This window comes from Oncorhynchus tshawytscha, linkage group LG20 (assembly GCF_018296145.1).
Source record: "Oncorhynchus tshawytscha isolate Ot180627B linkage group LG20, Otsh_v2.0, whole genome shotgun sequence".
Classification (NCBI taxonomy): Eukaryota; Metazoa; Chordata; class Actinopteri; order Salmoniformes; family Salmonidae; genus Oncorhynchus; species Oncorhynchus tshawytscha.
The window spans coordinates 8,498,968-8,522,419 of NC_056448.1; the positions used below are offsets into that span (position 1 = coordinate 8,498,968).

The 23,452-nt window shown below is 46.9% G+C and overlaps 1 protein-coding gene across 1 annotated transcript in view; it reads left to right on the forward strand.

The window, feature by feature from the left end:
• The window catches only part of zswim6 (zinc finger, SWIM-type containing 6), a 53,337-nt gene that overhangs the window by 19,323 nt on the left and 10,562 nt on the right, over window positions 1–23,452 (forward strand). Inside the window, exons 2-4 of the mRNA XM_042302133.1 lie at window positions 19,038–19,394; window positions 19,786–19,934; window positions 20,121–20,271. Of these exons, the coding sequence (XP_042158067.1) occupies window positions 19,038–19,394; window positions 19,786–19,934; window positions 20,121–20,271 (657 nt within the window). The remainder of the gene's footprint in view (window positions 1–19,037; window positions 19,395–19,785; window positions 19,935–20,120; window positions 20,272–23,452) is intronic.

Consider the following 23,452-nt stretch of genomic DNA (forward strand, 5'->3'; position numbering starts at 1 on the left):
GTTTGTTGTTTTTGTATTGTCGTGTTTATTCGTCATTAAACATGTATCGTATTAACCACGCTGCATTTTGGTCCGACTCTCTTTCGACGGAAGAAATCCGTAACAGAATCACCCACCACACCAGGACCAAGCGGCGTGGTGACAGGCAGCGGCAGCAGGAGCAACCAAGGTTGGAATATACGACTTGGGAGGAAATAGACAGGTGGGCGGTCGACCCAGAGAGAGTGCCGGAGCCCGCCTGGGATTCGCTGGAGCAGTGCGAAGAGGGCTATAGGAGAATGGAATCAAAGAGACAAGCACGGCGACGCGGATGGAAGCCCGAGAGTCAGCCCCATAAATTTATTGGGGGGGGGGGCTCAGGGATTGTGTGGCAGAGTCAGGGTTCAGACCTGAGCCAACTCCCCCTGTTTATCGTGAGGAGCCAAGGAGGAGACCAGAACCGGTGTTGGAGGTGAGTGAAGCAGAGACTGTGAAGGAGTTAATGGGGAAAGTGGAGGAGAGAGTTATGAGGGAGTTGCTAGTTTGGTGCTTTAGATACGATATTCGCCCGACGGAGCGTGTCGGGGATTTGATGGCACCTGGGTCAGCGCTCCATACTCGTCCTGAGGTGCGTGTTAGTCGGCTGGTGAAGAGTGTGCCAGCCTCACGCACTAGGCCTCCTGTGTACCTACCTAGCCTTGCACGTCCTGTGCCAGTCCTGCTCTCAGGCTCTCCAGTACACCTTCACGGTCCGGTCCATCCTGTGTCACCTTCACACACCAGTCCTCCGGTGGCAGCTCCTCGCACCAGGCTTCCTGTGTGTGTCCTCGGCCCAGTACCACCAGTGCCAGCACCACGCACCAGGCCTTCAGTGTGCCTCGCCTGTTCAGCGCTGCCAGAGCCTTTCTCCTCTCCAGCGCTGTCGGAGTCTCCCGCCTGTTTAGCGCTACCAGAGCCTTCCTCCTCTCCAGCGCTGCCGGAGTCTCCCGCCTGTTTAGCGCTGCCAGAGCCTTCCTCCTCTCCAGCGCTGCCGGAGTCTCCTGCCTGTCTAGCGCTATCAGAGCCTTCCTCCTCTCCAGCGCTGCCGGAGTCTCCCGCCTGTTTAGCGCTGCCAGAGCCTTCCTTCTCTCCAGTGCTGCCGGAGTCTCCTGCCTGTTCAACGCAGCCAGAGCTGCTAATCTGCATGGAGAAGCCAGAGCTGCCAGTCTGCATGGAGCAGCCAGAGCTTCCAGTCTGCATGGAGCAGCCAGAGCTTCCAGTCTGCATGGAGCAGCCAGAGCTGCATGGAGCAGCCAGAGCTGCCAGTCTGCATGGAGCAGCCAGAGCTGCCAGTCTGCATGGAGCTGCCAGTCTGCATGGAGCAGCCAGAGCTGCCAGTCTGCATGGAGCAGCCAGAGCTGCCAGTCTGCATGGAGCAGCCAGAGCTGCCAGTCTGCATGGAGCAGCCAGAGCTGCCAGTCTGCATGGAGAAGCCAGAGCTGCCAGTCTGCATGGAGCAGGCTGAGCTGCCAGTCTGCATGGAGCAGCCAGAGCTGCCAGTCTGCATGGAGCAGCCAGAGCTGCCAGTCTGCATGGAGCAGCCAGAGCTGCCAGTCTGCATGGAGCAGCCAGAGCTGCCAGTCTGCATGGAGCAGCCAGAGCTGCCAGTCTGCATGGAGCAGCCAGAGCAGCTAGAGCTGCCAGTCAGCCAGGATCCGCCAGTCAGCCAGGATCTTCCAGATCCACCATTCAGCCAGGATCCGCCAGTCAGCCAGGATCCGCCAGTCAGCCATGATCTTCCAGATCCGCCAGTCAGCCAGGATCCGCCAGTCAGCCATGATCTTCCAGATCCGCCAGTCAGCCAGGATCCGCCAGTCAGCCAGGATCTGCCACAACCACCAGCTAGCCAGGATCCGCCAGTCAGCCAGGATCTGCCAGAACCACCAGCTAGCCATGATCTGCCAGAGCCTACTACCTGCCTGAGTTTCCTCTCAGTACTGGGCTTCCTCTCGGTACTAGGCATCCTCTCTGTGCTGAGCTTCCCCTCAGTGCTGAGTTTCCCCTCAGTCCCGAGTTTCCCCTCAGTCCCGAGCTTCCCCTCAGTCCCGAGCTACCCCTCAGTCCCGAGCTTCCCCTCAGTCCCGAGCTTCTACCTCAGTCCCGAGCTGCCCCTCAGTCCAGTGGGGTCCTTGGTGAGGGTTATAGGCCAAGGTCGGCGGCGAGGGTCGCCAATCAAAGGACGCGTTACAGGGGGACTAAGACTTGGTTGGAGTGGGATCCACGTCCCGAGCCGGGTCCGGGTGGGCGTGTCCGCACCTTGGGGGGGGGTTCTGTCACGCCCTGGTCTTAGTATTTTGTGTTTTCTATATTTATTTGGTCAGGCCAGGGTGTGACATGGGTTTATTTTGTGTTGTGTTTATGTATGGGGGTTTTTCGTAGGTTTTGGGATTGTGGCTTAGTGGGGTGTTCTAGCAAAGTCTATGGTTGCCTGAGGCGGTTCTCAATCAGAGGCAGGTGATTCTCGTTGTCTCTGATTGGGAACCATATTTAGGCAGCCATATTCTTTGAGTGTTTCGTGGGTGATTGTTCCTGTCTTTGTGTTAGTTGTCACCAAATAGGCTGTATAGGTTTTCACGTTCCGTTTGTTGTTTTTGTATTGCTGTGTTTATTCGTCATTAAACATGTATCGTATTAACCACGCTGCATTTTGGTCCGACTCTCTTTCGACGGAAGAAAACCGTAACAATAGCTTTTCTATTTAATTCACGTTTTATCTCATAAACCCGCTGACTGCAATAGCAATAGGTTAAACGCAATCTAATGTTGAACGGTAAACGCAATACGTTTTTCTGACCATGTAATGACTTCAACCAATCATGTAGTAGCATACCAAAATCAATGTTTTTCTGCACAAAACCACCCGCCACCCACTGCCAGTTACAACACATCCAAACACATGCACATCATACAGAAATACCCATTTAGGCACTCACAAGCACACATTGAAATGTGCACACTCCCCGGGGATTGTTCAGGTCTTTCTTTTGTGTGTGCGTGTGCCTGTGTGTGACTGCATATCAATGTGTGCTTGTGACTGTCTAGATTATGTACGATTGGGGGTGGGGGGGGTGTATGTTCATCAAATAGAGCAAAGTAATACATAACATTTAAAAAAAATACATTTATTGCATGATTTGTTGCCGTTTATTACATTATTCATGAAAAAGGTTGTTACTCACCTGTTAATGTAATAACCACTGGTTAATGTATCAACTTGTTACATTTAGCAGGGAAAGATATTACCTTTACCGTCAAGTTATTACATTTACTGGGTTTATTACATAACAAATCTAGAAGTTATTACTCTTGCCAGTGTTATTACATTTACTGGGTTTATTACCTAACAAATCTAGAAGTTATTACTCTTGCCAGTGTTATTACATTTACTGGGTTTATTACATAACAAATCTAGAAGTTATTACTCTTGCCAGTGTTATTACATTTACTGGGTTTATTACATAACAAATCTAGAAGTTATTACTCTTGCCAGTGTTATTACATTTACTGGGTTTATTACATAACAAATCTAGAAGTTATTACTCTTGCCAGTGTTATTACATTAGCTGTTGTTACGGCTAGACCCTAACACTGGAGGATGCAGGTGGAAGCTTGCATGGTGGCAGGAACAAATGGGGGGGGAGTGAAATGACGTGACACCGGTGCTCTGTGTCAACTGACTGGTGGGATCGTGGTATCATGGAAAGAGGCCACAGGTGCTACCCTCGTCTCACACACACAGACCAACACATGCACACACACCCCTCCACTGGGATGGATTCGCCATTATCTGTTTATGAGCACCTGTTGAAGTTGAAAAGGTTAAAGTTAATGTGGGCGACCCCCCCCACCCCTCCTCTCAAATGCAGTGCAGCAGATGTGTGCGTGCGTGTGTGTTTGGTGGTGTGTGTGTGTTCCTAACTTTTCTCAACTTTAGGACAGAACCCGAGGTTATGGACAGTAACATATGCACACTCAGACACACATTGACCCCTCTCTGCAGTTGGCCATTATAACAGCTGATCAAACACGGCTCCCTGGGAGGCTGCTCTGCTGTGCTCTGAGAGGCTGTGGGAGCTCCATGTCCCAGAGCTCAACACTGGAGTGGTTTAGCAAATACATCTCTGTTATAGAGCCCAGACCTGCAGCCTTTCCCCATCTCTCTCTTTCTATTTCTCTCTCACTCTCTCAATTCAATTCAAGGGACGTTTTGGCCTGGGAAACATATGTTTACATTGCCAAAGCAAGTGAAATGGATAATGAACAAAAGTGAAATAAACAATTTAAAAAAAATGAACAGTAAACATTGCACTCACAAAAGTTTCAAACAAATAGAGACATTTCTAATGTCATATTATGGCTATGTACAGTGTTGTTGTCACGGTCTTCCTCCTCTTCATCTGAAGAGGAGAGGTGAGAAGGATCAGAGGACCAAAATGCGGCGTGGTATGTGTTCATAGTGAATTTTAATAAAGAAAACACTGCAACACTATACAAAAACAATAAACCAATGACGACCGTGAAGCTACAAATGAGACCTGTGCTGACACAAGCCACTAACATAGACAATCACCCACAAACAAACAGTGCAACCCAGGCTACCTAAGTGTGATTCTCAATCAGAGACAACTAATGACACCTGCCTCTGATTGAGAACCATACTAGGCCGAAACATAGAAATCCCAAATCATAGAAAATCAAACATAGACTGCCCACCCAACTCACGTCCTGACCATACTAAATAAATACAAAACAAAGGAAATAAAGGTCAGAACGTGACAGTTGTAACAGTGTGCCAATAGTCTCTCTCCCTACCCACTCTCTCTACCTACCCTCTCTCTCTCCACCCTCTCCCTAGTCTCTCCCTCTCTCCCTACCCACTCTCTCTACCTACCCTCTCTCTAGTCTCTCCCTCTCTACCCACTCTCTCTACCTACTCTCTCTACCTACCCTCTCTCCACCTTCTCCCTAGTCTCTCCCTCTCTACCAACTCTCTCTACCTACCCTCTCTCTCCCTACCCACTCTCCCTACCCTCTCTCTCCCTACCCACTCGCCCTACCCTCTCTCTCCCTACCCACTCTCTCTACCCTCTCTCTCCCTACCCCCTCTCTCTACCCTCTCTCTCTACCCCCTCCCTACTCTCTCTCCCTACCCCCTCTCTACCTTCTCCCTACCCTTTCTCTCCCTACCCCCTCTCTCTACTCTCTCCCTACCCCCTCTCTCTACCCTCTCTCTACTCTCTCTCTACCCTCTCTCTACTCTCTCCCTACCACCTCTCTCTACCCTCTCTCTTCTCTCCCTACCCCCTCTCTCTATTCTCTCTCTACTCCCCCTACCCTCTCTCTACTCTCTCCCTACCCCTCTCTCTATCCTCTCTCTCTCCCCCTACCCTCTCTCTACTCTCTCCCTACCCTCTCTCTCCCTACCCTCTCTCTCTCCCTACCCACTCTCTCTACCCTCTCTCTCTCCCTACCCTCTCTCTCCCTACCCACCCACTCTCTCTACCCTCTCTCGCTCCCTACCCTCTCTCTCCCTACCCACTCTCTCTACCCTCTCTCTCTCCCTACCCACACTCCCTACCCTCTCTCCCTACCCTCTCTCTACCCACTCCCTACCCTCTCTCTACCTACCCACTCTCTCTACTCTCTCCATACCCTCTCTCTCCCTACCCACTCTCTCTACTCTCTCCATACCCTCTCTCTCCCTACCCACTCTCTCTACTCTCTCCCTACCATCTCTCTCCCTACCCTCTCTCTCTCTACCCTCTATCTCTCCCTACCCTCTCCCTACTCTCTCCCTCTATCTCGCCATATTCTCTCTCCCTACTCTCTCTTTCCACCCTCTCCCTATCCTCTCTCTACCCTCTCCCAACCCTCTCTCTCTCCCTACCCTCTCTCTCTACCCCCTCTCTCTCCCTACCCTCTCTCTCCACCCTCTCCCTACTCTCTCCCTCCCTACCCTCTATCTCTCCCTATCCTCTCTCTACCCTCTCTCTCTCTCCATACTCTCTCCCTCTCTACTCTGTCTCTCTACCCTCTCTCTCTCCCTATTCTCTCTCTCCACCCTCTCTCTCTCCCTACTCTCTCTCTCTTCTCTCCCTACTCTCTCTCTCTCTCTCCCTACCCTCTCTCTCTCTCTCTCTCTACCCTCCCCTATCTTCTCTCTCCCTCTCCCTACCCTCTCTCTCTCTCTCTCTCTCTCCCTCCCTATCTTCTCTCTCCCTCTCCCTACTCTCTCTCTCTCTCCCTACTCTCTCTTCTCTCCCTACTCTCTCTCTCTCTCCCTACCCTCTCTCTCTCTCTCTACCCTCCCTATCTTCTCTCTCCCTCTCCCTACTCTCTCTCTCTCTACTCTCTCTCTCCCCCTACTCTCTCTACACTCTCTCTACCTTCTCTTTCTTGCTCTTTCTGTCACACCTTCGTGTAATTAATTCAGATTCCGGAATATAATGTGTTTCCCAGCCTCATTAAAATTTCTTGGCTGCGTAGTTACTGTATGGTCGCTGTATGGTTCTGTGTGGTTCTGTGGTGCCATTCATCTGTTATTGTGTCAAAACGCTTTAGCTAGTTTAGATTCTTTAACATGCTCCCCCTGCCAACACTACCAGAAAGGATCTATTGACTGTTTTTTTAGGTGAGTGGTGGGAATGAGACATTTTGGGGAAGAGACGCATTTGTGCTCCCTGCACAGTGTGTGTGTGTGTGTGTGTTGCCTTGCCTGGTGAAGGTACTCGAAGGCTGAACAAATTACTTGGACAGCGTAGGTCAGGGAACGGAGGCGGTACTGAATAAAAAGAGAAGGAAAAATGAATGGCGGCCTTTTTTTGTTCCCCTCTTCCACCTGATCCACTGACAGTTGAATGTTTCAGTAGTTGATTGTTTCCGGGAATTGGACTGGTAATCAGTGCAGTCTGTGTGTATGTGTGTGACAGATCTGATTTACATGTCGTTGTGCTGTTCTCAGGTGAGGGAGGGCGTTGGTTAGCTGAAGCGCTCGTTCATCAATTCTTCATCTGTCCCTCCTTTCCCTCTCTGTCATTTTCTGTCTGTTTCCTTGATTTCCTTCTCCTCTCTCGCTCTCTATCCCGGCTGCTCTCTATCCCGGCTGCTCTCTGTCCCGGCTGCTCTCTATCCCGGCTGCTTTCTATCCCGGCTGCTCTCTGTCCCGGCTGCTCTCTATCCCGGCTGCTCTCTGTCCCGGCTGCTCTCTGTCCCGGCTGCTCTCTGTCCCGGCTGCTCTCTGTCCCGGCTGCTTTCTGTCCTGCTAGCACTCTATTGAGATGCAGTCTTGAGTGTCTGTTGTCCTCGGCTCTTTAGGACCATTGTCCTTGTCTAGTGAAACTTGGAGAGAGAAGTGCACTCACTGTTTGTTAACTTGTGCGTGTGTGTGTGTCAGGGTTGGGCAACAGTCCGAGTGGGACGTGGGAAGCACTGTTTAAGTGAGCTGTGTGTGTGCTCCTTCATCAAAGTGTGTGTGTGTGAGAGAGACCTGGCAGGGTTCACTAGAGCCCCAATGGCCTCTCTCAATTAGACACAAAATGTCACCCGTAGGTCCCTTTTCTGGCCAGTGAAATGGACGCCATAAAAACACAGCTACACTTGTGTCCATTCTGAGCTGCCAAACGCTTTACACCACCTCCACTGTTGTTGAGGACCTTTCTCTCTCTTTCTCTCTTTTCTCCACGGTGTCTCTCCTTTTCTGAGGTGGTTTTAAACCAGCGATGTGTGGGGTTTGAGTCAAGCTTGTTGGAATAGGCTGTCTCTCCTCCTTTTTCCTGAGGTCATTTTCAGGTGTCTATCTCCACTTTCTCCTGTTTGTTTCTGAGGTTTTCAGATGGATCTGCAGGATTTCTGTCCAGTTGGTTGTGAAGAATCTCTTCTTCTCTGAGGTCTATCAAACGGTGGGGTTTGCAGACTAGTCCACTCGCGAATAGCAGTGAAAAAGAAAACAAATGACTCAAGAGAAAATGCTCGGTGAGTGGTTGAATATGACACACTTAGCGACTGCAGAAGCTCTGTCAGAGATTACTTTCTGTTAATTGGTGTGTGTGTGTGTTGATTGGTTGGCACAGTGAGGAGCACCAGGAGATGTCTTCAGGGGGACACGGATTGGCCTACTCTACTCCAATCCTTATTGACCCAATTTGAAGCTTAGCGGAGCATCCCCCCCCACGCACTGTTTCCCGCTAGTGCACTCCCACACACACCCTCCCCTGTCCTCCACACACCTCTCAATGTTTCTGTCTACAGAGCATGCTCTACTCCTATTGGCTGTGTGGCAGAAGTAAGGAATGGAAGGGTAGCTGGCCATTGTCTAATAAATACACAGTTAAAGGCGGTCTTTGTTACAATGCTGTGAGAACCAGAATGACTCTAGCCAGCCGTCTCGACGGGCAACCAACTGGACAACCTCTGGCATGACACGGTCCTTACAGACCGCCCCATAGGGTGCCACTGACTTCTCACAGGCCACGGGGTGACCCTTATTATGCCAGAATAAAAACCCTTCTCAGTTTTCCATTTACTGGAGCTATAGTTAACCATCCGTTGACTTGCATTGTATGTGGAGTTATAATGTTGATGATTCTCCAATCAATAACTAAACGATTCAGATATAACATCGGAAACTGAACAAAAATCTAAACGCAACATGTAAAGAGTTGGTTTCATGAGCTGAAATAAAAGATCCCAGAAATGTTCCACACGCACAAAAATGTTGTGCCCACATTTGTCTATATCCCCGTTAGTGAGCATTTCTCCTTTGCCAAGATAATCCATCCAGCTGTCAGGTGCATATCAAGAAGCTGATTAAAGGGTATGATCATTACACAGGTGCACCTTGTGCTGAGGACAATAAAAGGCCATCCCTAAAATTTGCAGTTTTGTCACACAACACAATGCTTCAGATGTCTCAATTTGAGGGAGCGTGCAATTGGCATGCTGACTGCAGGAATGTCCACCAGAGCTGTTGCCAGAGAATTGAATGTACATTTTTTTACCCATAAGCAGTCTCCAACGTTGTTTTAGACGTCCAACCGGCCTCACCGTAGACCAGGTGTATGGCATTGTGTGGGCGAGGCGTTTGCTGATGTCAACGTTGTGAACAGAGTGCCCCATGATGGCAGTGGGGTTATGGTATGGGCAGGCATAAGCTACAGACAACGAACACATTTGCATTTTATCCATGGCAATTTGAATGCACAGAGATACCGTGACAAGATCCTGAGGCCCATTGTCGTGCCATTCATCACCGCCATCACCTCATGTTTCAACATGATAATGCACTGCCCCATTTCGCAAAGGATCTGTACACAATTCCCATGGCCTACATACTCACCAGATGCTCTGTATCAACGTTCCAGTTCTCCCCCAATATCCAGCAACTTTGGACACAGCCATTGAAAAGGAGGGGAACAACTTTCCACAGGTCACAATCAACAGCCTGATCAACTCTATGCAAAGGAGATCTGTCACACCAAATACAGACTGGTTTTCTGATCCACGCCCCTACTTAAAATAAAAAATTAAAAAAGGTATCTGTGGTAGGCAGTTAAGGGTTAATGTATTGCTAGATAGTATGTGAGGGTTAAGTCTGGTTTCCGTGCAGCACTAGGCAGTATTATGGTCTGTAGTGGTAGCTAAGGGTTAAGTCTGGTTTCCGTGGTAGGTAGCTATGGGTTAAGTCTGGTTGCCGTGCAGTGTTAGGCAGTATTATGGTCTGTAGTGGTAGCTAAGGGTTAAGTCTGGTTTCCATGGTAGGTAGTTAAGGGTTAAGTCTGGTTGGCAGTATTATGCAAGCTGCAGAGAGAGAGAGGAAGAGTGGAAGTGCATTACAGAATGCTGAGCTCAGGGCTCTGGCACTCCGCCAGGCCTTTCCACACACACACACACACACACACTCACACACACTCAGCTGAGGGCTTTCCAAGCTTCCCACCAGCCCAGCGGTCTCCTCCCCTGTTTAGGAATTATCTCTGCCTCTCCCTCTTTCTCTCGTTCTCCCTCCTACCGCTCCCTCCCTATGTCTTTCCCGTCCTCTTTCTCTCGTTCTCCCTCCTACCGCTCCCTCCCTATGTCTTTCCCTTCCTCTCCCTCTTCTCTCTCTGATGTCAGTAGTTCAGCTGTGGGCCATGTAGGACTCGGGTTGGGCCATACAGTACAGGGGACTACTGTGTGTGTGTGTGTGTGTGTGTGTGTGTGTGTGTGTGTGTGTGTGTGTGTGTGTGTGTGTGTGTGTGTGTGTGTGTGTGTGTGTGTGTGTGTGTGTGTGTGTGTGTGTGTGTGTGTGTGTGTGTGTGTGTGTGTGTGTGTGTGTGTGTGTGTGTGCTTGCGCGCGTGCAAACTGTTATATTGTGGAGCAACTGCCAACCGGGGATGTACAGTATGTGCCTGTGTGAGTGTGTGTTACACAAGCAGATGTGATGTGGTGTAGTGTGTGAGAGAGCGGGTGGATTTGTTTGTGTGTGAAATGTGATCCCCTGTGGTGTTGTGTCAGCTGACTGCTAGGCAGGAAATGGAGGAGTTAAAGAAGGCGGGTTCTCTTTTGCTCTAAACCTCTCTCTGGCTGCAGTCCAAACTCAAAGTAGACAGCCCTCGGCCCTCAACCCTCAGCCCTCGAATGACGTTTTACATCGTCATATCCGAGTGTACCTTAAATGTCCCTTGCCCAAGCGAGGGAGAGTGATGATCGGAGAGGCAACATCTTTGGTGGAAGTCTTGAAGTTGAACTTAAAAACAACCAACTATTATTGGTTATTATTAAGCTATTATTGTACCTAGCAAGCTATCGTAGCTAGCTAGCACTCCTGTCAGGTAGCTAGCTAGCTACAGTTATGCATAGCTGGCTAGCTAGTTTTATATTTTTGGTAATTTATTCCAATACATTTCAGAATTGCCAAAAATATATTTACGAAGCTAGCTACGTTTTATAGGCTTGCATTGAATTGTAGGTCATATCAACCCCACAAGTGATCAAAGTTCTTCACTCGCTCCCTCAAACTAAATCGAGGGCCGAGGGGCCAAAGTTTGTGAATTGGACCTCCACTTAAGATAGCAATCAAACTGCATCCGGTTTCGACGGGGATTCCCCCAAGGGAAAGGGGCTAGTGCGAGGGGGTAAAAAATAACATGTTTGGACTGCAGCCGCTGTCTCTCTTTGCTCTCTGCTCTCTTTGAAACTGTCACATGATTTTCTATCTCTCTTCTCCCCCCCCCCGTCTTCTGTTAGTCAGTTCTTCCAGTTTGTCAGTGTGACTTTCCAGCATTCTGATTGAGCAAAAGCCTGTTGAGAGAACCGAAACCTATGTGTGTGTTGTTTTCTTCTGCGTGTGTATTTTCATTGCACACACATGTAGTGTATGTGTGTGTGCTGTCTCCCAGACCTCCCTTGAGACCGTTACTGAATTCTTGTAAAATCTCACTCGCTCAATCTATCTCAGACCATTAGGACTATTTGTTTCCCATTGGGCTGTAGTTGAAGTATCTGGCTAACCATCTTAACATTGCTCCAGGCTCAAGTCCCCTGCTTAAGGACTGATTTAGGATCAGCTTAGCCAGATCAAGGCCTAACCTGAACCCTTAAGAGATTTTAGGCAAAGTTGACCTTAGATCCACGCTGTAGGACCATCTGAGGCTTTTCACACTAAGCTATGGACGGTCGGTCGTATAGAGGTACCATTTCGGCAATATGAGGCTCGTCAAGGATTCTCGGTAGAGAGTCATGAAAGTAGCAATGTGATACTGTAGCATTATAGACTGCCACAATATCATAGGGGGCCAGGGGAGCCCCACTACACAGAAGAACCTGAGATAGACCCTCTAGTACTGGGAAGCAGACCCGCTCTCCTCCTGGTGTACAGTATGTGTGTGTTCTTTGAGAAAGCCCAAAATACAACGAAAGACTTAATTCGGTGTTCTCCTTTCTCCTCTTCACCTCAGGGAATAATGGTGTTGGAAGGAATAGCAACCGTTTTACAGTCACCTGACTGATTGTGCTATTTTGTGGGGGTTTTTGGCGCTGATCTTAACTTTTTTTGTGCATAATGTTTCCGCCATCATTTCCTATGACTGAAAAGAGCTTCTGGACATCAGAACAGCTAACATCAATTTGGATGAGGATTTTTACTTCAATGAGTCAGAGGCGAATGACATACTGCTCATCCCGGACCAGGCCCGAATCCCTGACACCCAAAGAAGGAAGAGGCGTCGTTATTGAGGTTGGCAGGGCAGGATACCTGACGAGACGACATCAACCGCCTCTACCCTCTCTTCTATTGGCGAACATGCAATCACTGGAGAATAAACTGGAGACCAGCCTATCAACTTGATCTGAAGAACTGTAATATCCTATGTTTCTCCGAGTCGTGGCTGAACAAGGACAAATCTATAATTTTCTTTCTGTACATCGGCAGGACAGAATGGCAGCGTTGGGCAAATTCTGGGAGGGGGGTTACAACAGCTGGTGTGCGATCTCTAATATTAAGTAAGTATCGAGGTTCTGCTCACCTGAGTTACAATACCTCATGATAAGCTGGAGACCACCCAGAGTGCCACCCACGACTGCGTGGCCGCATTGTGGACTATAGAAAACGGAGGGCCGAGCACTCCCCCATTCACATCGACGGAGCTGTAGTTGAGTGGGTGGCAAGCGGTACCGGAGCGCCAAGTCTGGGACCAAAAGGCTCCTGAACGGCTTCTACCCACAAGCCGTAAGACTGCTGAACAGTTAATCATTGATCCCCTTATTATTTGCACTGACTCTATGCACACTCACTGGACTCCACCCACATACTGCACTGACACTCCAAAACACACACCACATACGCTTACACACACAAAACACTCACACTCACAAACACAACATTTAATTTTTTACTCTGCATTGCTGGGAAAGGGCTCATAAGTAGGCATTTCACGGTAAAGTCTACACCTGTTATATTCGGCGCATGTGACAAATAAAAATGTATTTGCCCCTCCCTGATCTAGAGCTATTGGTCTCATGTTCTCTCTAACATGGCCATTTTATATCCAGTTTGTCTTCTGTCCTCTTTGGAGTTAACTGATCTGATCCCGGGCCCAACCAGACAGGATTTGTGGTGGCCATTTTGAGGGTTTCTCAGTGATGTCCATATCCCATAAGTTTTGGCTCTCAGTGTTGTTTTCAGAGGCCTGCTGCATTATCAGCAGGAAAAGACTTCCTCCCGGAAATTTTTCTTCATTTTCCATGTGTGTCTGGTCAGGAGGAATTTTGGACCGTTCCTCTTTACAAAACTGTTTCAGTTCAGCAATATTCTTGAGATGTCTGGTGTGAACTGCTCTCTTGAGGTCATGCCACAGCATCTCAATAGGGTTGAGGTCAGGACTCTGACTGGGCCACTCCAGAAGCTGTATTTTCTTCTGTTGAAGCCATTCTGTTGTTGATTTACTTCTGTGTTTTGGGTCTTTGTCCTGTTGCATCACCCAACTTCTGATGAGCTTCAATTGGGAGAACAGATAGCCTAACATTCCGCTGCAAAATGTCTTGATAAACTTTGGTAATTCATTTTTCCGTTGATGATAGCAAGCTGTCCAGGCCCTGAGGCAGCAAAGCAGCCCCAAAACATGATGCTCCCTCCACCATACTTTACACTTGGTATGAGGTTTTGATGTTGGTGTGCTGTGCCTTTTTTTCTCCACACATAGTGTGGTGTGTTTCTTCCAAACAACTCAACTGTAGTTTCAGCTGTCCACAGAATATTTTGCCAGTAGCGCTGTGGAACATCCAGGTGCACTTTTACAAACTTCAGACGTGCAACAATGTTTCTTTTGGACAACAGTGGCTTCTTCCGTGGTGTCCTCCCATGAACACCATTCTTGTTTAGTGTTTTACGTTTCGTAGACTCGTCATAAGAGATGTTAGCATGTTCCAGAGATTTCTGTAAGTCTTTAGCTGACACTCTAGGATTCTTCTTAACATCATTGAGCGTTCTGCACTGTGCTCTTGCAGTCATCTTTGCAGGACAGCCACTCCTAGGGAGAGTAGCAACAGTGCTGAACTTTCTCAATTTATAGACAATTTGTTTTATCGTGGACTGATAAACATCAAGGCTTTTAGAGATACTTTTGTAACCCTTTCCAGCTTTATGCAAATCAACAATTCTTAATTTTAGGTCTTCTGAGGCATGGTTCACATCAGGCAATGCTTCTTGTGAATAGCATACTCAAATTTTGTGAGTGTTTTTTTATAGGGCAAGGCAGCTCTAACCAACATCTCCAATCTCCTCTCATTGATTGGACTCCAGGTTAGCTGACTCCTGACTCCAATTAGCTTTTGGAGAAGTCATTAGCCAAGGGTTCACATACTTTTTCCAACCTACGCCGTGAATGTTTCAATTATGTATTCAATATATACAAGAAAAATACAATCATTTGTGTGTTATTAGTTTAAGCGCACTATGTTTGTCTATTGTTGTGACTTAGGTTGAAGATCAGATCAAATTTGATGACCAATTCATGCAGAAATCCAGGTAATTCCAAAGGGTTCACACACTTTTTCTTGCCACTGTATGTGTGGTGGTGTGTGTTTGTGAGGAGGTTTAATGACCCAGGCATTACCAGGTAAGCATTGGGACGTGTTGTGGAAAGGAAATGAGAATGTTTCACTCTTACATCTCGCTGGCTCTCCTGCCTGACTGAAAGTGTCTGCGTGTGTGTGACCAGTGAGTGACCAGAGAATTTCATGTTTCATGTTTTTAGAAAATAGAAGACTGGTGCTAACTAGTGGAGAACAGGGTGTGTGTGCGCGTGCAGTGTGTGTGTGTGCAGGGCTGTGTGGGGGCCGTGTGTGTGCAGGGCTGCATGGGGCCAAGTGTGTGTGTGTGTGCGCAGGGCTGCATGGGGGCCGTGTGTGTGTGTGAAGGCTGAGCTCTATTGCATTAGGAGGTCGATACACTGAGGGCCTCTAGAGATCAGCAGTTTGCCCTTTTCCCCAGAGAGAGAAAGGAGAGACATCTTCAGGGACTGCTCCTTCTCTTCCTCTCACTCTTGCTGTTATAGTCTGACTAGTAGCTAGCTGGTACCATGGGTCTTCTTCACACTTAAGGTTACAACAAGCATAACTCTGTTGATCTACGTGCACGTGGGTGAAGTGGGATTGTTGGAGTAGCAGACATCTTTTGATGACATGATATCCTCGCAGGTGCCACTCCTATTCACTAGGGGGCGATAGCAAAGTTTTTTTTAAATTGTCTTAGTTTTGTGAAAGTAAGGAAGAGTCACCTTCCCTTGCTTGAATTACCTTGGTGGCAGTCTAGCTAAAAACATAGCAAGCTAACTAGCCTTTTTAGCTTCCCACATCTCCATGTGAAATAATCAGATTTATTCTAAAAAACATGCCCTGACAAATATTCTTATACTTGCGGGTGTAACCTAAAACATTATCCCAGTTTGATATGCTGCTTGTGTATTTAATGTTTTTGTCATGGAGGAAAAAAAGTACATGGCTAGCTAGTTGGCTACAACAGGTTCTACCATTTCAGAATAGCCTGTAATCACTAGGGATGGGGGGAAATAGGTAGTTACATATCCAGATGTTCTTTTTGCTAATGTATTTTTTGGGGGACAATTTCGCAATATCATTTTTGCACTAGTTGGCTGTACCTGTGTAACAGTACAACTTTAGACCATCCCTTCGCCCGAACCAGGGACGCTCTGCACACATCAACAACAGTCACCCACGAAGCATCGTTACCCATCGCTCCACAAAAGCCGCGGCCCTTGCAGAGCAAGGGGAACCACTACTTCAAGGTCTCAGAGCAAGTGACGTCACCGATTGAAACGCTATTTAACGCGCACCACCGCTAACTAGCTGGCAGTTTCACATCCGTTACACCTGCACCAAAACTCCAGTGTTTTTCCATCATAGTTAACTCCAGATTTTTTCATCAGGAGCACATTTGTTTTCAACACTTTTATTTCCATGATGATTGATCAAAACAACGAATCGCAATACATATTGATAGATTGCATGTTTCGTCACAATATTGTTTTGAACGTTCGTTTTGGACTGATGCCCAATTGAGAATTCTACTCAATGCATTGTCAAATGAGCGCATCAGTGGCTTGGACATACAATGTCATTCAAAAACAGGCAAATAATTAGAAGGAAAACCTTTTGTCACCATTTTGATGTCGCCTTATTGACTTTAGGTGCAGTATATAACCAAAGATTTGTATAACTAAGATAGACCATAGCCTGTCGTTTCCAATGGGAACAAACGAGTCATACTGGGCAGAACAAGCAAGGAGGTGGGCAGAGCCAAGCACGAGCTAGCTAGATCCTATTGGTGAGTTCTAGCATACATTTGCATATTTCCGTTAGTCAACGCCTACTTTGAAGTGCCTGTGTGCAATGGCTCAATTCGCCTTTGCACTCCTATAGTGTAATTCCTTCTAAACAATGCAATTTTAAAAAGCTTTGACAAAGGGTAAAGTCTACAAAACTTTGTCCACTCTGCTCGAAACAGATTTTAGTTTTGTGAACAGAATTGTATTGAGATCAAATGTTTCATTAATGAGAACATTTGCAGAATGTCGGCCAAAATCCATCTCGTTCCATCTTCTCCCGCTGCCGGCCACTGGGCTTCTTCTCACTACCATATTTCGTAGTGAGTGGAAACGCCTAGCGGATGCTTCACCTTTTATATGTCCAGTGAAATATCTGTCTAGTTGTTCTATCTGTGGTATATCGTTAGCTAGTTAGTTAACCTCTTGATGCTACCCTCCCGGATCCGGGATCGTGACTACGGCTCAAGCTCATTAGCATAACGCAAAATGCGAAAAAATATTCTTAGACATATTTAACCTCCACACCTACACAAGTCCAATAGCTCAAATGAAAGATAAACACCTTGTTCATCTACCCAGCAAGTCAGATTTCTAAAATGTTTTACGGCGAAAACATAGCACACATTTATATTAGACCACCACCGCAACAAAAGGCAAGCGGCGGCCATTTTGTCCCAGAAAATATAAAATTTAAAAGTAGGATTAAAAAATAAATAATTCACTAACCTTTTGAAAATCTTCATCAGATGACAGTAATATTACATGTTACACAGTACATTTTTTTCAATAATATGCCATTAATATCCATAAATCTCTGTTTACAATGACGACATTTCAAAAAATGCTACTCAAAATGTCCGGAGAAATTATGATAGCTCCGACATATAACGTCAGATAACAAGCAATAAACATGACTAAATATACATGTTCTACATATAGTTACAAAGATACACTTCTTCTTAATACAACCGCTGTGTTACATTTATTTTTAACGTTACAGAATTCGTTCACTAGTCTATGCTATGAGTCGGCGCTCAGATATTAGCAGTGTCTCCTCTACGTTTGGAGTCCACAGAAACCCAAAATAACCACATAAATATTCCCTTACCTTTGATGTTCTTCGATCAGAAGACGTAGAAGGAGTCATACTTACCCAATACATCGTTTGGTTTCAAGTTGTGCGTCTTTGTATTAGCATATGCTAACAGCTTCAGCTGAAATGCACCCAAAATAACTTCTGCTCCTTCTGGCCCGCACTCTTGCGCATCAAACTTCAAAATTACATATTATATGTCGACTAAACTGGTCAAACTAAGTGCAGAATCGAGCAAAATTATGTTTTTATCATGTAAAACAATGATAATCGCAAACAAACGAACCGGCTTCAACTGGTGTCTATTGGAAAAGAACGTTCTCCAAATCGGCCGCGCGCAATAGAGTGCATGTATGTGAGAGTGACCCGGGCATTTTCGCCCGCCAAAGGATGAGGGAGCGCGAAATTCAAACAATGAACGTGCCAATTGAAAGCAGACATCGCGCTGAACAAATACATACTGTTCCCAGATCGGTAGCTGCCTGGGAAGGGTGGGGGCGATGACGTCAAAGTTGACCCAACTTTTCTCTTGACAAGAGAGAGTTTGGGAGAAAGGCTGCCCTGAGAGTTCTGCTTTACATACAGACATAATTTAAACGGTTTTAGAAACTTTAGAGTGTTTTCTATTCAATAATTATTATTATATGCATATATTAGCAATTTTGGAAAAAATATTTTCAGTTTACTATGGGCACGCACTTCCTCCAAAGGGGGCAGTATTCAGCCATAAGCTCAAGAGGTTAAGATTGAGGGGAGGAAACCGGATTTGAATTAGCTAAAGTTAGCATTGCTAGCATTTTTTTTTTTACAAACTTTGCTAGCTAATGACAACATTGCCATCTGTCTAAAATTGTTTCCTACTAAACATTTGACTATTTTAGCAATTCAATCTATTTTCAGGCACTATAGTGTAATTTAGACGAAACAGTCGTTAGCCTCCATCCAGAATTTCTGGGTTTATCAAGACTTTAATGCACCATTATTGCGTCGCGGGTAGAGCGCGGCTTGGAGAACATTCATGACGCGACCAAGTGACGGAGGTGCTACCGAGTGACGGAGGTGCGACCGAATCGTAAGAATCTCGTATCTGCATCTAAGTATCGTGATAATATTGTATCGTGAGGTCCCTGGCAATTCACAGCCCTAGTAATCACTAGTTATTACATATCAACCAAATTGATTTCTGAGTGGATTCTTGATGTTTGGTTTACTGTTTGAACAGTCATTGAGATTATATTTGGTTATCAATGCAAAATAGGCTACTTTGATGAATAGCGACAACACTGCCCCCACGGCTGCGGAAGAACGATAGCCGCGTCTCAATTTTCAAGTAGTCAAAAAAGTACATCAAATGCTCGATTGTAATTACAGGGAGTCGCCCCTTTTGTTCCGAAAATCGAAATTGCAAAACAGAATCTTGCGTCTGCAAAGAGCTTGTAGTAAGCTATAGGCTAGTGAGCCACACACTCACAAAGTTGTTATGACAAGAACATTAATGCCATTGTAATGTTCAAATATTTCGAACTTAAGCTTCTGTCAAGTACTTTTGTGTAAAACTGTTACAATTTGATTGATTGCCTAATGGTTCTTGTTTTTCTCCTTGCAGGGTTCCACCTCAGTGGAACGGTAACAGAACCTGCCACAGCGTCGGAACCCGAGCTCGTCTGCAGTGTGAGCGTCAGCTTCGACCGCTGCAAGATCACCGCGGTAACGTGCGGCTGCGGCAACAAGGACATCTTCTACTGCGCCCACGTTGTAGCGCTGGCCCTGTACCGTGTACGGAAGCCCGAGCAGGTCAAACTACACCTGCCCATCTCAGAGACTCTGTTCCAGATGAATAGAGACCAGCTGCAGAAGTTTGTCCAGTACCTGATAACAGTACACCACACCGAGGTGTTGCCCACGGCTCAGAAACTAGCTGATGAGATTCTGTCTACCAACTCTGAGATCAACCAGGTCCACGGTGAGTGGGGTGGATGATGTGTAGACGAGAGAAAGATTGTGTGAGGAAGAAAAAGTGTGTGTGTGTGTTTTTGCGTGAGTGTGTGTGCCTGGAAATGATTCCCCCCTGTCTGGCTCCAGTAAAGCAGATCACTGGAGAGGGAAACACTTTGATCAAGTCACGTCCGTGTGACAGCTCAACGGTAATGTAGGATGTGGGGAAGAGTGTGTGATGATACTTTAGACCCACTTTACTTAAGCCGATATCATTGTGTTCATCTTGTTCTGTTTTTGTTTGTGACATAGAGCCCAGTGCTTTCATTGAATCATTTTCCATTTCTCAGCCTAAACGATGACCACTGTGTGTGTCTCAACTAACCTGTGTGTGTGTGTGTGTGTGTGTGTGTGCGCAGGGGCCCCGGACCCCACGGCAGGGGCCAGTGTAGATGATGAGAACTGTTGGCACCTGGATGAGGAGCAGGTTCAGGAGCAGGTGAAACTCTTCCTCTCACAGGGAGGTTACCACGGCTCTGGGAAACAACTCAACCTTCTCTTCAGCAAGGTAACGCATACGCACACCAGGGTTGGGGTCAATTTTAGTTGAAGTGAGTCAATTCAGGAAGCAGAGTAAACTGACATTCCAATTCAATAATTGAAAAAAAGGTTGTTTTTTTCCCCAATGACTTCTTAATACATTGAAAAGTAGAAGATATATGTATTTCAAAATGTGTCCCTCCTTCTCCTCTAGGTGAGAGAGATGTTGAAGATGCGTGACTCCAACGGTGCCAGAATGTTAACGCTGATCACAGAACAGTTTATGGGCGACCCTCGCCTGGCTCTGTGGAGACAACAGGGAACCACCATGACTGACAAATACAGACAGCTGTGGGATGAGCTAGGTAAGAGACAACACACACAAAGTCACACAAGCGTGTGCACAAGGACAGACACCACTTGGACGGACTAGCTGTTCAAGAGAGAGTAAACACGCACAAATATGACGGTCACTCAAGTGCTGCTATGATTGACTGTTTGATTTGTGTGTTGGTCAGCTGTGTTAGACCTGTGTCTCCCTATGCTTTCTGATATGATGGCTGCTTGTATGCCGGTGTGTGTATGTATCAGGAGTGTATTGTATCAAATCAAATGTATTTGTCACATACACATGGTTAGCAGATGATAATGCGAGTGTAGCGAAATGCTTGTGCTTCTAGTTCCGACAATGCAGTAATAACCAACGAGTGAACTAACCTAACAATTCCAAAACTACTACCTTATACACACAAGTGTAAAGGGATAAAGAATATGTACACAAAGATATATGAATGAGTGATGGTACAGAACGGCATAGGCAAGATGCAGTAGCTGGTATAGAGTACAGTAAATACATATGAGATGAGTAATGTAGGGTATGTAAACAAAGTAGCATTGTTTAAAGTGGCTAGTGATACATGTATTACATAAAGATGCAGTAGATGATATAGAGTACAGTATATACATATGAGATGAGTAATGTAGGGTATGTAAACATTATATTAAGTAGCTTAAAGTGGCTAGTGATATATTTTTACATCAATTTCCATCAATTCCCATTATTAAAGTGGCTGGAGTTTAGTCACTGTGTTGGCAGCAGCCACTCAATGTTAGTGGTGGCTGTTAAACAGTCTGATGGCCTTGAGATAGAAGTTGTTTGTTGGTCCCTCGGTCCCTGCTTTGATGCACCTGTACTGACCTCGCCTTCTGGATGATAGCGGGGTGAACAGGCAGTGGCTCGGGTGGTTGTTGTCCTTGATGATCTTTATGGCCTTCCTGTGACATTGGGTGGTGTAGGTGTCCTGGAGGGCAGGTAGTTTGCCCCCGGTGATGCGTTGTGCAGACCTCACTACCCTCTGGAGAGCCTTACGGTTGAGGGCGGTGCAGTTGCCATACCAGGCGGGGATACAGCCCGACAGGATGCTCTCGATTGTGCATCTGTATAAGTTTGTGAGTGCTTTTGGTGACAAGCCAAATTTCTTCAGCCTCCTGAGGTTGAAGAGGCGCTGCTGTGCCTTCTTCACGACGCTGTCTGTGTGGGTGGACCAATTCAGTTTGTCCGTGATGTGTAGGCCGAGAAACTCAAAACTTACTACCCTCTCCACTATTGTCCCGTCGGTGTGGATAGGGGGGTGCTCCCTCTGCTGTTTCCTGAAGTCCACAATCATCTCCTTTGTTTTGTTGACGTTGACTATGAGGTTATTTTCCTGACACCACACTCCGAGGGCCCTCACCTCCTCCCTGTAGGCCGTCTCGTCATTGTTGGTAATCAAGCCTACCACTGTAGTGTCGTCCACAAACTTGATGATTGAGTTGGAGGCATGCATGGCCACGCAGTCGTGGGTGAACAGGGAGTACAGGAGAGAGCTCAGAACGCACCCTTGTGGGGCCCCATTGTTGAGGATCAGCGGGGTGGAGATGTTGTTACCTACCCTCATCACCTGGGGGCGGCCCATCAGGAAGTCCAGGACCCAGTTGCACAGGGCAGGGTTGAGACCCAGCGTCTCAAGCTTGGTGACGAGTTTGGAGGGTACTATGGTTTAAATGCTGAGCTGTAGTCGATGAACAGCATTCTCACATAGGTATTTCTATGTGTCCAGATGGGTTAGGGCAGTGTGGTTGCGTCGTCTGTGGACCTATTTGGGCGGTAAGCACATTGGAGTGGGTCTAGGGTGTCAGGTAGGGTGGAGGTGATATGGTCCTTGACTAGTCTCTAAAAGCACTTCATGATGACGGAAGTGAGTGCTACGGGTCGGTAGTCGTTTAGCTCAGTTACCTTAGCTTTCTTGGGAACAGGGACAATGGTGGCCCTCTTGAAGCATGTGGGAACAGCAGACTGGGATAAGGATTGATTGAATATGTCCGTAAACAGACCAGCTGGCTGGCATGCTCTGAGGACGTGGCTGGGGATGCCGTCTGGGCCTGCAGCCTTGCGAGGGTTAACACGTTTAAATTTTTTACTCACATCGGCTGCAGTGAAGGAGAGTCTGCAGGTTTTGGTAGCGGGCCGTGTCAGTGGCACTGTATTGTCCTCAAAGCGAGCAAAAAAGTTATTTAGTCTGTCTGGGAGCAAGACATCCTGGTCTGCGACGGGACTGGTTTTCTTTTTGTAATCCGTGATTGACTGTAGACCCTGCCACATACCTCTTGTGTCTGAGCCGTTGAAATGCGACTCTACTTTGTCTCTATACTGATGCTTACCTTGTTTGATTACCTTACGGAGGGAATAGCTACACTGTTTGTATTCGGTCATGTTTCCGGTCACCTTGCCCTGGTTAAAAGCAGTGGTTCGCGCTTTCAGTTTCACGCGAATGCTGCCATCAATCCAACCGGTTTCTGGTTTGGGAATGTTTTAATCGTTGCTATGGGTACGACATCGTCAATGCACTTTCTAATGAACTCGCTCACCGACTCAGCGTATTCGTCAATGTTGTTGTCGGACGCAATGCGGAACATATCCCAATCCACGTGATCGAAGCAGTCTTGAAGTGTGGAATCAGATTGGTCGGACCAGCGTTGAACAGACCTAGTCAGTCTGTTATGTTTTGGGCATTATCTGTAGGGTGTGAGCTGGATGGTTTGTGAAATATATGCTTTTTATAGCCTAAAATGGATTCGGAGATTGTGAGCTGGGTATTTCTCGCTCTCTCTCTCTCTTTCTCTCTCTCAGAACAGATTAGATGTGGACTGAAGGCTCAGAGTAGGCCCATCAAAGGAAATAAAGGGAGGGATCGTGTGTGTGTGTGTGTGTGTGTGTGTGTGTGTCAGGAGCTAAATCCATCTTGATGAGCCCAATATTGTTTTAATGAATGTGTGTGTTTGATCCTTTGTAGTCTGAGACAGCGGTTCCCATCTGGCTTAGGTTGGAGAGGGAGAAATATAGGCCACGCTTTCTCACTACTGACGGGTGTGTGTGTGTAAGATCACAAGGCCATAATTTGCTCACTCACACACATGCCCATTCATTTATACTGACTCTTCACACCCCCACTCACATACAAGATGCTGCTACTCTGTTTATCTTATATGCTGATGCCTAGTCCCCTT